We start from the raw sequence: 13,927 nt of genomic DNA, 5'->3' as shown, positions 1-13,927 counted from the left end.
AGTGACAGCTGCAAAAAAATTGGCTGCCAAAGGTTGTTTACTGTAGGGAGTAGTAATAAATTTTATTGTAGAGAGAGAAAAGACTTCAAGATTACTTGGAATCGGTTTACTTGTCCCATTTACATAACAGCCCAGTTTATGCTATCAATATTCTTTTTCATCTTTCTGCTGAATACAGGTAGATGAAACTATTTACAAAACAGACCAATTTACACTACCACATGTGGAAGTAATAGTGAGATGCTTGGGTATTTTCAAACTATGCTGAAACCTGTAGAGTAATGAGCTTCTATCCTGTTACCTGCAGTGCTGGCATATCTAAAAGCCAAAAATTTTAGCACAGTCCAACGCCAGGGATTATGCTTTTTTTTTTTTTTTTCTGTAGCTCTTAAGCTACAGAAACTGGACTTTCCAAACACTTTATGTGCTAGGAACTGAACAGTTTCCCTTAAGCAAAATAATCGTGAACAGGAGATGCCTTCTGGGGTCTGGGAGCACTCTTGGCTGTTTCTTGGAAAAAAAAGAAAATCTGATGCGTAATTTTGCAGAGTGAGTTTTTGCTAATATAAGCTGACCTATATTCTGGAGGATATGCTTTGCAATGCACGTTCCTGGTCCCATGAGAGCTCTGGCCGTGTCCTGCCTTAGTGGTAGGAGGTGGGTGAAATCCTACATCTTTGAGATTTTATCTGAATTTCCTTCTGATGGAAACCTGAACATATGAAAAGGATCAGAGTTGGTGTACAATGTGTGGGGAGAGGGTGGCAGTACATCCATTTAAAAGTTCTGCCTTATTTGGCCTTAAAGTAGGCACATTAATAGTGGGCCTGGCAGTAAGTGTTGCACCTAAGTAGAGAACTGAGATTGGGGGTAGGTATGTCAGCGGTGGGCTACTTAGGAAATCATCTATGGAAAAAGTTCTAGGAAAACAATGATTGTGGTGACAGAACGGTGGGCATAGATTAGGATTCTTCTTCCCCAGCCCTAAGGAGTCCCAGTATTTGAATCTTACCACTTTGCTAATTAAAGGACAAAGTGGGGGGGTTGAGGCTGGCATCCCAGTGACATATTGACAAACTTGTATCACTCCAGTTAATGTAAGTGACAAGTTACGCAAACAGCGTGTTCAGAATACAGCAGGGTTTAGCATTGTTACTGCTTAAACTATAACGGTAAACTTTTCCACTAATTGAACTGTTGTTTGTTTTTTGTTATTGCAAGGGTAACAGGAGGCATTATTTCATTAAAAAATAAACAAAAAAAACCTCTGGAAAATAAACTCTCTGTAATGTAAGATATAATCTGGAAGGCCCTCAGTCATAGTCAGTCAGTCCTGGATTAGCCTCTTTCTGCATTCCAGCTATCCTGATCCTACAGCTATTGCAGGGTGAATGAGCTTATGTTTATGGTAGTTGTATGTGGAGAAAGATACTGCGGGCCCCTACATGGTGTTCTTTGTTATAGTTACTGAGCAACCCTTTTTTGAGCATCTGAAAGTAAAATACTGCTAGTTTTGGCATTTGGTAGTTTATAAAATTCAGATTGCTGGCTTGCTTTTTGTCATGCAGCATTCTCTCAGAATTGTAATGCAGTAAATAGCTAATATATTCACAGGGATTTCTGCATTTATCCATTTCCAGTGCAGACTTTAAACTGTTTTGTTGATGTATTTGGGTGAATTGATCATTAAGCCATATAGCTGATAGAGACTTGAGCACATCAGAGGACTTTTATGGGATTTGTTTCACAACTTACAGTTCATTTTAACATGTTATGAAACAAGTTAGCTACAGTATGTGGACAGAAACAATTTCCTGTGATGCTTCATCAACTACCATTATATAGCTTTTTAAGTATGGCTTGATATTCAGATAAACATTGTGAACATTAGATCTGAAGACTTAAAACTTAGTGCATCATCCAAAATGTTGGAAGCTTTTTCTTTTAAAATAATTTGCTTGAGGCAATAAAGTTATATGAACTGCTGCAGCTTGATGAGTTCAGAACACTGGTTTAGTATGCTTTGAACTACGGCTTAAAAAAATAAGTACTGATACGGGTAAAAATGTAAATACCAGAAAAATACAAGACAAATGACTTGATTGATGATGGAGGAGATGTGAGGAGGAAGGGAACTAAATGGTGAGAGAAGGTTCAAGAAAATTTCATCTCAACACTGCTTTCCTTTTGTTTCCCTAAAGACAAGGTAAGGTGACATCAGCAAAAAGTGAGCATCTTGAATATGAGTGAACTCCTCCTGTGTGATGAGGGCTGACTGGGCTAGGATGTGAGGGACAGGGCATTTTTCCCAGGGTTCTTCGGCAAGAAAGGAATGGTGGGGAAGTAAACTGATGACACTTTAGTGTTGCTGACTCCTTTGGCATGGATGCTATCTCAATTGGAGAGAGTTTGTGATGGAATACAGTGTGACCATTTAGGGCTGTGTGGGAGAAGGAACTGCTCCTTTATTTTTCTCTTCGGAAAGATGAGGAGACATGAGGCCTAAAAAATCAAATGTTAGATGATGATGATAATAGTATGGAAAAAAATGCAAAATGATGTTCTAATGAAGGTTAATAATATATACAGAAATTAAAAATGACCTTCCCAAAGGAGGAAATCTGGCAGAAGAATCAGTGCACTTCAGTAATTCTTTTGCTGGATGATCAAGTTTTGACATTATTTCCAAAGCAGCAGAGATAGACTGAAATAGTAATTGAGTAGGGAATGCCAAATTAGTACCACCAGCATCTCTTTAGTATAAATGTTGTGCTGTAGGTAAGAAGCACAATCTGAATCCTGAGATAATTTTTAAAGAATCCCATAGTGCTGTTTGTAGGAGTGGTGGCATTTAATTCTGTTGTCTGGGTAATTTCCAACTTGAATATCTGATTTTTTTTCTACCCCTAACTTATATTTAATACCTTTACAATTGAGAGGGTATTTGTTTCAGTGAGGCTAACTTAGAGAAATATTTTCCCTTGTCAGAGTTCTTGTGACATAGCTGAATTTCAGGCACACTGTGACCAAGTGATACCAGCTTCACTTGCATTTTCAGTTGGAGATGGCATTTTTTTTTCCAATTTATTTTCTATCTTTTCCAGTATTGTGTCTTGAAGTACTTTGCCCCAGAAATTAAATTAGCAACAGTGTTTTAGGTAGTACAGAGCAAAGCTTGTGAAAGGCCTCCATCCTCACTAATTTAAGGGACTGTGCTTGAATTTTGTAATGAATTGAAGAAACAGGCTCTCAGTTTTTGTCTGATCTGTTGCCATGTGTATAACTATGACGTGGTCTAAGCTATAGTTATGTTATATGTTGGTGCTTCTTTATCCTTTGCTTCACAGAGGAACAGGCATTCGGTGTTGGGGAGGAATGAAATCTGCAGTCCAGGTTCTCTCTTGTGAGGCTGCGTGTGTTCCATGTCATGTCTCTCATCAGAGGATCCTGGCAGGAGCTCTGTAAAGAGGCTGAAGACGATTCTCTTCTGTGACTGGGGAGACATGGTAGAAAGGAGATATCACCACCCTTGAAATTTCCAGTCTAACTACCTGGTTTGGGAAGGTCACTATCTGAGGATTCGACTATTTAGATTAATAACAAAGACATTTCATGTTAAATTAGGAGACTTGTTAATGGTTAATAGGTAAGAATTGCAAATTATCTGAAGCAATCTAAGATGGTTAAATTAGCTCCTTTGACAGGAAGATAATTTACTGACTGTAATTTAGAATGTCCAAGGACCTAATTTAATACAGCTCCTGCTCACCAGATGAATTAAGCCAGAGGAAGAACAAAAGGGGCAAATAGAAATTTTTTTACTTTGAAGCACTGGCAAATGGGATAGTTGAGTTAAAATCTCATATCTTACTTAAAAGAGTGTGCAGAGAAAATGCTAAGGCAGAATGTTAAGGCAGCCATTCTGATAGTTTCTGTTGTTTACAGATAAGTGTATTTTTAACAAAAATATTAATGAAGCCGATTTATTACACTGTGCAAATATTTGCTTTCCTGCAACTTTTGTAGTATGTGGGTTTTTTATCAATTCTTGCCCATCAGGCCTAATTTCAGAAGCTAAAGAGAGAATCATCAAGGATAATCAAAGGCTTGAAGAGGGGTAATTCCATAAACACTGAAGGGAGTCATCTATATTTATACAGAAAAATATATGATGTGTGGAACACAATGGCATAAAGCCTGAGAGGTGGGATTGGTTATTCGCTTTCTCAATGCAGAAACTGGAGGAATGTGAGAAAAATGGCTGCTGAAAGGAGGAAAAAAAAGTCACAATGTAGTTAAACTTTGGAACTCCTTGCCCCAAGATGTAGAAGAGAAATTCATGAGACCTATGAAATGCTTGGAAATGACATGAATGTGAGGCAGTTACTAAATGACAAATGCTTTGTGGCTGGGACAGCAGTTGCAGGAAACATTGCCATGTCCCACTTTTATAGTGTTTCTTAGGCACCCACCCTGGCTGCTGCCAAAAATACGGCACTTGCATGCAGATACCTCCTAGAGCTGTGCTTAGTATTGAAGTTTGAAGCTTAATTTTTAGGAACAAAGTATCTAATTAAGCAAAACCTTGAATCTGTTCTGGCAAGATCTGGAATGACTTTGATAATTGACTCTGCATAATAAAAATTTTTCAATTATTTGTTATTTGATGGTGCACTTTCTGGCTTCTCTGGTGTTTAAACTTTTACGCTCCCCTGGTTTGCAAGAAGGGGGATTGATGTGTGTTCTACACCAAAGGTTAGGCATTCTTCATTATTTTTGTTTATTTAGAATGGTTTCTGTTCTCTGGTGTATTTAATGACAAAATTCACAGACTAACTCCCAGCTGCGTGGTGGATTTATGACTGGAAAGCAACAGTGCTGCTCTACAAGCTGGAAATGAATCCAGTAACAAAACCGTAGAATTCCTGAAATAACTGTACCTCTGATAACACTATTGAGTGCTCTCCTATATGACGTTTTGTCATCACCTCTACAGCATTTGCCCTCCCTCAGGCTGCTGTGTGAATATGGTTACTGAAGTGAATTTTATTTTCACAGTATGGAGGACTTGATTTAAATAGCTCGTTTAATCTTGAGTAAATCATGACTGAAATCAGTAAGCAGGAACCTTTGATTAAACTATGGATTCTAATTTTGTTTTCCATGTTTACCTCTATATCCTTCAGAGCTTGCTCATTAAAAATGGTAAATGGTGCATTTCTTATTCACAATTTAAGAATGCTTTTATGCCTTGCTGTATTTTTACTGAAAATTGAACACCGAGAAATGTTTCAGTTAACAACCACATCTAAAACTTAGCTTATATACAATCACTTAATAGGTAATGTTTTTATTTAAAAAAGTTTGTATTTACAATTGTTTATTATTGAACCAAGGAATGTTTTTGTTTTTCTTATCAAATGTAGGTTATCAAGATTTGCATGTCTAAATATTTAGATGGCAGGGAATTTAAGTGTTTAATCTGCATAGTTGTCGTCGTAAATTTTGTGGGCAATTAATTGCATGTGATGTTGCTGAGGCTAATTTAAAAACCAGTAGAAGTTTTTATTTATTTCATTTTGTCTTTTTACTGTATATGCGAAGTTTATTTTTGATTTTCTGCATCCAAGAAACTTCTCAAGTTTCAGTGAATGAGTTTTCATATTGCTCATTTGAATGCACTGCATCTGGCCATGAACTAAAAACCTCAAGTAATATAGGGAAAAAGTGCCACTATACAACAATTGTTGTTTTCAAGTTTTTGGGAAATTGCTCTTCAGTGCATTTCAACCAGTTAACAAACATTGATGCTTTTCACAAATTAAAACTTACCATGGCTTAAAAAAGTGACAAAATTCTTTTTAATGAATGAGCAATTTTAGGAGAAAACTTAACAAATGTTGCCCACTCTGCAGTAATAAAACTGAGACCTCTAGCCATTTCCATCTGCTCATATGAGAGCAGATAGGAAGCGTGAGGGTCCAAAAAGATGATGTAAGCGAATGCTTCGTTTCATCACAAATAGGTCATAGGAACATAGAATCATAGTGTGGCCTGAGTTGAAAATGACCTCAAGGATCATCTAGTTTCATCCTTCCTGCCTTGGGCAGGGTTGCCAACTGCTAACCAGGCTGCCTGGAGCCACATCCAGCCTTGACTGGTAATGCTTGTTTCACTAAGTAAATGTGCAAGGACCTAAGTAGAGAAATGTAAAACTGTGAAATGAGATTCAAAAACAAATTAAAAAAAAACACCTCATCCAGTGTTTACTGTTTGATTTAGCTTGGAATAAATCATAGAATATAATAAGGAATTGAAATTGAAGGGATTATAACTTTGCTTTGATTTAGGTTCTGGCATCAGCAGCTGCAGAAGGAGGAAATACCCAATTTAAAAGCATGTTTAGGTATATAAATAAATCGCTTTAACATTTCTGTGTTGAGGAATGAAGATTTTGGGCTGTGTATCGCAGACAGAGGAAGGACCAATGTTCATATGCAGCTTCTAAAATTGCAAACACTTTTGCAGAGCTGCTGTGTTATTTTGATGTCTACTAGAGCTTTCTCGTCTTTTTCTATCACAGAAGTCTTAAAGACGTACCTCGAGACTGGTCAGCTCTGGCTGAAATCATAGTAAAGTTTTCTTCTGCTGGAGTAGTTGACTGTCTGGGAGCTGTGGGCCATGTTCTGAACTGATCATGTTGCAACCCATACAAGTAACTTGGTGACTTCCAGTGGTGATGAACACGTACCTTTCCTGGGTGGTTGGTGGCGAGCAGAATTTTTAATAGCTGTTGTCTCATTCCAAAAGCATAATAATCAAATGGCAGTGCTTGATTATGGCACTGGCTACTTTTCAGCCTTGAAATCATGGTTTCGCTGTGTTTTACCATCCCTATTACTGCTGCCTCTTGAAATAGAATAGCTTACAAATATATTCTTCATTTCTCAGATTTCTTCTTTTATGTAAGAGCGTGTAAACATCATTAAATGGTAGTGGCAATGTTTTTATTAATTTCTGCTAACCGTATTTCCTTCTTCTGATAGAGTATAAGGACAGGAATAAGTTGTAAACTCCTAAGTTTCTTGAAAGCCACTGAAGTATGTGGTAAAGTTTAAATGGACTTCAGAGGGTAGGTATTAGTAAGATACCAACCTGAAATAGGGAGATTTTAGTCCCATTCTGGTTGCTGGCAATCTGGAAACTGGCAGACTTTAGTCATTTGTTCTGCTGCTACTGAAAGTTTAAAAAAAAAAAAAAAGTCCTTCCATTTAATCTAGAACTGAACTGAAGTCATTAGAAATAAGCTGAAAAGAACCATCTCTCTTCACAATGCTGAATAGACATAATCTGCTCCCGAGAGTGCGGTGGTGTGTTGTGGAGGAGCCTGGATATTGATTAGTAAATGGTAGCTGAGCATGGCAGTGTTAAACAGAAAGGGATTTATGTAATCATGCGGTGAATCCTCAGGAGGCTAATGCTTCTTTACAGTAAATACTCTCTTCTATTGTATTCATGTGATCCAATAGGCGATTTAAAGTTCTAATTTGCAAAATTAGCTTAGAAAACAGACTTCCTTTTATTAGCTCTTTGGTGGTTATTCTGCTGGATTCCGGGTACATTAAGCGGGTGAAAGTGAGAAATGAATGACAAATAGTTGTGAAAAAGAAGATGACCTTTTAAATTTGAATACCAATTGGCAGGGACAAACAATACACCCTCATTCCCCCCTCCATTTGAATAACAAAGGAAAACATGGAAACGAAATTCTTCTTTTAAAAAAAAGCCTGTTAATTGTTGTCTTTTGGGCTTTTCCTGCAATTGCAATTCTTGCATTGTACACGCAAAGATCTTGCCCCAGAGACGTGTAATGGAGATCAAATGGGTACGTCTCCAGAATGTACAGCCTAGCTCTCACTCTGATTAAACAGCTCCATTATTACATGAATTTCTGTTGTTTTTTTTCTTCGTTCAGTCTAAATGAACTGGTCATTTAAATGCTTCTGCCGTTTTATTTACAGTGGCAACTGCAATGAGGCAGTGCAAATGCTGTACTGCTTGCCCTTTTTTTCCTAAGCTGAATTGCTTTTTTACTGCCAGCATAACTTAGTTTGCTTCCATCTTAGCTTTAATGCAGCTCAAATAATTTTGGCGGAGAAAAGCACCTGCAAGGCTAAACTTTGTATAAATATGTTTGGTTTTTTTTTCAGCAAGAGACGCAGAGACAAAATGTATGCTGTTACACACACATGCGCACACCGTTCTCTTGGATTACATTAAGTTTTTAAAAATTGTTTCATGAAGGAAGAATGTACACAGTTTTCTTGAATCTCATGTGATTTACATCTCATTTTGAAGGACAGAAGACATACCAACATTTAACATCTCCAGTTTACAGTGGTATCGTTACACAAACGTGAGTTCTTAATCTCACACATTAGGCAATATTTCATCAGTGTACATCTATCAAGTGTGTGGAATGCTTACTATAGCAGGAGTTAGACTATCAAGTAGTCATTTCTATGTCTGTGTCTTGAAATGTGGATGCCTGAAATCTCTCTTCTCTTCTTAGGACTTGTCCAGTACAACCATGTCAATCTAGGCAGCTGTTTATTCTCTAATCTTGGTCTTGGTGAACATAAGCATCGTTACGCAAATAATTTCTTTTTAAACAGGCTTTTCTAACAGGCAGGATGGGACTGTGTAATGAAGCTGGTTCGTGGCTTTTTTTCTGGTTCTTTGATGAAGCCTTACTTCCTAGAAAATCAGAAAACAGCTCTAGCAATCTTTATGTGCACATCAAGTAACCCAAAGCTTCACCATGTTTTTTTTCATCAGGAGGTACACTTTTTTTAAGGTGCAAAATTTTAAATTCTAAAATGATGTAGCAAGGCAAGTGTCCAGCAAAATGTCTTAATGCTGATTTGGGTGTTGCTCTTATTTAAAGCAGATTAGTCCTGTTGGAACTGACTGCATAGTTAAAAACAACATATAGGAAAAGAATAAAATGCAGTGTGCTAAAATGTACAAAAATAGTTAGAACTTACTATTTAAAAGAGATGGGGTGTCTGTATCCTTGATAATCAAGGATATGAGTCTATAATGGCACAAAGCAAGGTGCATATAAGAGGTATTACAAGGGATGGCTAAAAGGTCTGAGTTTGCAATTTTAGATAGAAATAGATGCTTTTCACAAATGCATTAGAGAAACTAGGGACCATTAAGAAATGATGAAGAAGATAAAATTATTAATCATGAAGATATAGGTGCCTTTCTTCAAATCCACTTTCTGTTTAGTAGTAATAAAGCCGGTGTGTGCTGCTGCATGATAAGGCTGTAATGGATGTAAGCGGGGGGAAAAAAAGAACTGATGAACAAATGAAACGGTACTTGGAAACTGCATGCAAATAAATCAGTAAACCCAAACAGCTGTCACCAAAGAGTAGTAAGGGAACTAGAAGACTAATTTGGAGTAACAGTGACTGACTAGAACCAGAGAAGAGTCTGAAAACTGGAGAAGAGGGCGAACAGCTTTTAGGGGATAAATCAAGTGCATCTTCTGTTTGGTAGATAAATACATAATGGAATCAGTAATTTATGGAAATCAATAAATGTCTGGAAGATAATGGAACCATAAGCAAAAAAGCTTTTAGCAATTTATCTTGACAAACCTCCTTTGTTTCATTTCCTGAATTATAGTATACAATTAAACAGAAAGCAGCAACTAAATTTAAAATAGTTGAGTATAAAAGTGGAGGTGGCAAAGTTGACCTGAGTTTTCTTGAATTTTCACCTTCACTTTAATAAACAAATTTGACTCATAACTTCTATTTGGGACATTTTGCAATTTAAAAACAAAATAAAACTCACTTCCTCATTTTCATCTTTCTTTAGGAAACAGTCTGTATTGGGAGCAGCTGATGTAACATTGCTATGTTGGTCTGTTAGAAAATGGGTAATTTTTGTGAGAGTTCATAATGAGTTGGTGCCTTTTTATGTGGTGAATGTTTTATGGGAGATTTGGGGAAAGGCAATCTGAGAGCCTAATGAACTAGTTTCTAAGTAGTTGTCTGGAAGAGTGCTAAATCTACAGAAGTCATTCTCAGCTGTGAAAAAAGATATGCGGGCTGGAGCAATTCAGTGTAGCTGCTAATAAGCAAAACTTCCTGATTTCTTTCTGCAGAAGTGTGAAAAAAGTTGTTATTCCTTTGATTTGTTTCTTCAAAAGTGTATGCAGGGAGAGGGTATGCAAGTCTGAGCCGATTCCCACATTCAGCCAAAACAGGTTTTTTATTTTATTTTGGAGAAGTAGTCTGAATTTCTGTGGAACTTTCCCTTTTTTGGAAAGCAGCAGTTTAATAAGCTCATTAGATGTGATAAATTTCAGCAGAGGGGAGTGATGTGCCAAAAGAGAGCTCAGAGATGGGTCATATGTGGCTTGTTTCTAGACAGGAAGCCATCCAGGGCTTTTGGAAGGTGGGGGCTGGAGAATTGAGATTCATACTAATTCTTTCTTCAATAAAAATAGACTAAGTGCATCATTCCATATAATGGCAGCAGATTTTACAACAGAAGTAAATGAGCCTAGTAAATCTGTACCAGTCTAGCTGCGTTATCCACAGCTTGTATTAACACATTTAAATCCCATAGCTTTTTAGAGTAGAATTTTGGGAACCTGAAACTCCTTCAGCTTTGAAGCATTCAGTATGTTCAGTAAATGAGTACTCTTCATTTTAAACACTGCATGTGGCATACTTATTTTTCAGGCTTTGCTATATTGCTTTTGTCTATGTTGCCAATCACTGGTTTTTGTTTTCCTGCATGTTGCTGCTTTTTGACTCTAATATTTTTGTAAGTATTTAGCAAGTGATAATAGCTCTTAAGACACAGCTGGGTATTGGATTTAGTTTTCCCACAGCAAGACTTCATGGCCTGGTATGCTGAAATCTGAGCTTGCTTACAGTTCTCCTCCTTGCTGGGGAGAAGAATAATGGACTGCAAAATGCATTCTGTTGCTATTATCTTTTCAAGTGGATTTAACAATTCATTGGAAAAAGCATGCTATAGCAATTAAGTTCATCCCTATGCTCAGTCAGATTGCCATTTCCAAAAACAAGATGCATGTCTGTTTAGTGAAGAGGCTAATGTTTTGTAGGTGGTAGAAATTATTAACTAAAATTGAAATGGAAAATGTGCAAGAGGTGGTGGCTTCGAGCACAATATGAAATTATAAAGGAATTCTTTGAGTTGGGTAGTAAGTCCCTTATGGCTGTGTCACGTGCTTAACTGCTTAAAGCGCTCTCAGGAACAAACTTGTAGGCAGAAAACCTTTGGTTTTCGTGCTGTGCTGCTTATTTTATATGTATGAAGAACCTCCCTGTTGAGAGAATGGTGGTCAGTACGTGAAGTTATTCATTTCATAACAGCTTTATAGATGCTATGCATCAAGAACTGCTTTTCAGTCTCTTAAGTGAGCTGCTCTGTGTGTATTTGATCTCCAATAGAAGGCTTTAAAAAAATGAATGTTTTGGTACTCTTGGAGTACTCTTGAAGAAGGGTGATATGTGCCAGTCAGACTGTACTGAACTGTTAGAGCCAGTATAGCAGAGTGTCTCTTGAAGATGGAAAAGAAAATATTAATAGAGGATTCGGTTTCATCCTTTAGGTTCTCCAGATGTTTTTCAGCCTAAGACTTTCTGTTGATTTTCACCAAAACATTGCCATGAAAATGTGGTGAAGCTTCCTGTCAGGATGTGTTGGGAAAGCAGTATTTTTCAAGTTGAGGAAAGTCTTTGCTGCAAAAATGTGGTTGCCGATGCTATTTGTATTGTCTAGATAGAGGGCCTGAGTAGTTGTCACTGAAACTAGTCTGTTATTTTTTTTATGCTATGTTCTATGCTAATTTCATATAGTTTTAGTATTGAACAGAAGAGATTATCATGAATACAAATCATTAGGTGAGAAATAGCAGAAATCTAGCAATTCTAAGTAGTGCAGGTAGATGTAAAAGTTGTTGGGCATTTCCTTCAGACAATATCAAAGATGAGATTCTCAGCAGCTATTGCTGACCTGGGGTGGGAGCAACAGGCAAGGGCCTGGCCCTTGAACACAGTGACAGTTGTAGCCAAAATTTATATCCCGCTGCAAAGCTAAATGGTCTCCTGGCTAGGCTCACGCAACTATTTGCATCCATTTTTACAAATCATGGTTCTTCATTAAAATAAATAAATCTATTTTCTAATTTTAAAAAAAAAGTTTCTTAGATGTGCCCACCAGTTGAGGTAATACTAGAACATAAAACTGCGTACTCCTCACATATCTGAAAGCAATTCACTTACAAAGTTGAAAATTGTTAGTTTGAATAAGCTTTTCTTCATTAAATTTTAATGTATGCACTGAATGTTTTTCAGAAACTCCAGAAAAGAACTTAATGATATACGCTTTGAGTTTACTCCAGGCAGAGGTAAGGCTCTTTCAATTGAATTATTTGTTTATTGTTCAGAAGGGTTTTTCAGAAATTGATTTGTACTTCTGGTTAATATAAGCTATCTCTCTGAAGTGTTCCCTAGTATGCAGAGCTTCGCATTGGACTTAACTTGAACAAGAACGTGAGATGTGTGTAAATTCTGGTGGCTAGGTTGCATAATGTACCGTGTATGTTTGATTTTTCTCTACAGTATACTTTGTCAATTTCATGTCTTACTCAAGTGATCTATGTGGTATGTAAGATCTTGTATCGTGATATTTATGGCTTTGGGATTTACTCTTTTTTTTTTTTTTTTTTTTTTTAACATTTGGAGAACATAACAAGAAATGGCATAGGGTAGCTATGAAAATATATGTGGTGATAGTGGTAATATTTGAGTTTCTTTGCTCTATGTAATAAAAAGTTCTGTTAAAATATATGGGGTATACACCATTTTTCAGATGTCTTCAGTTGGCAATTGAATTGCATTTGTAGCTTATGTGTCATCAGCAGAAATAAATTCTGACACTGAAACTTAGGATTCCACTTGTAGAAGCTTGTAGAACTCTGGCTTTCCAGTGCTAAGAGTTTTAAGAAGTCCTAAAATTTATTTTTATTTGAAGGATACCAGATATTATTGCAATAAAATACGCAAGGGGATGATATGTTGAGAAAGAAGGTATCATCCTTGTTACATAGCAACCCTTTAAGCTGTGAACATATTTCATTTTTTTTTTCAGAAGTCAATATACGCTATACTTAGAATAGTCTTCACACAGAGCTTCCAATTAAAAAAAAAAAAAAATCCAAATTGGAACAGGCATCTTTTTTTTCCCTGTATATCATATTCTCTATCTTATGCAGTAGTTTTGTGGGTATATTCTGTTGTCTACTTGCATGTCTCATGAATTTTGGAAATGAGTAATAATAAGAAAAATTTCTTTACTCAGTTGGGTACAGAGCATCCTGATTTAGTTGCTATTGAAAAAATTACTTAAATGCTCACTAAGCAGCTACATAAGCTATGCAAAAGTCTGTACTTGGTTGAAAAATGCAGGTTATATCATAAAGTACATGAGGACTATTCCTAATAGTTACCGAGATTGCCAGTATTCTCACCCTCAAATCTCTACAGAAATCCTAACTCACTCAGTGATGCTGTTTTTTCGTCTGTGTTTTACTTGAGGAGTTTATGTAAATGTTCAGCTGCCTCAAAACATGGACTCCATGTAGACACTTTGCATTCATGTCATGTTTAGTTGATACCTTGGTGGAACATAGGCTTGTTCTTGCTGTTTCCCACTTACTCTAAGCCTTCCAAATACTGTATGCAATAATTGTCCAGTAACCATTAGTAGGCATGGAGACTTGGGAATTAAGCTTCTCAGTTGCAGCAGTCAACATCCATCCAGAGCTCTGAATCTTCTGGGTTACCATACATAAAACATGTTCTGAGCTCAG

At 36.8% G+C, this 13,927-nt stretch overlaps 1 protein-coding gene across 5 annotated transcripts in view; it reads left to right on the top strand.

The window, feature by feature from the left end:
- Positions 1 to 13,927, top strand: part of STK39 (serine/threonine kinase 39) — a 118,508-nt gene that overhangs the window by 84,734 nt on the left and 19,847 nt on the right. For all 5 annotated transcript variants that reach the window (XR_008204655.1, XM_052674988.1, XM_052674989.1 and 2 more), the window contains one exon: positions 12,411 to 12,463. Coding sequence is in view for 4 of the 5 variants with exons in the window: in XM_052674988.1 (XP_052530948.1) it covers positions 12,411 to 12,463 (53 nt within the window). In the remaining variant the exon portion in view is untranslated. The remainder of the gene's footprint in view (positions 1 to 12,410; positions 12,464 to 13,927) is intronic.

The sequence above is a fragment of the Tympanuchus pallidicinctus genome, unplaced genomic scaffold (genome assembly GCF_026119805.1).
Source record: "Tympanuchus pallidicinctus isolate F22 unplaced genomic scaffold, pur_lepc_1.0 scaffold15, whole genome shotgun sequence".
NCBI classification, from domain to species: Eukaryota; Metazoa; Chordata; class Aves; order Galliformes; family Phasianidae; genus Tympanuchus; species Tympanuchus pallidicinctus.
The sequence above is the reverse complement of the archived record's forward strand: the minus strand, read 5'-3'. Positions and strand labels throughout refer to the sequence as shown.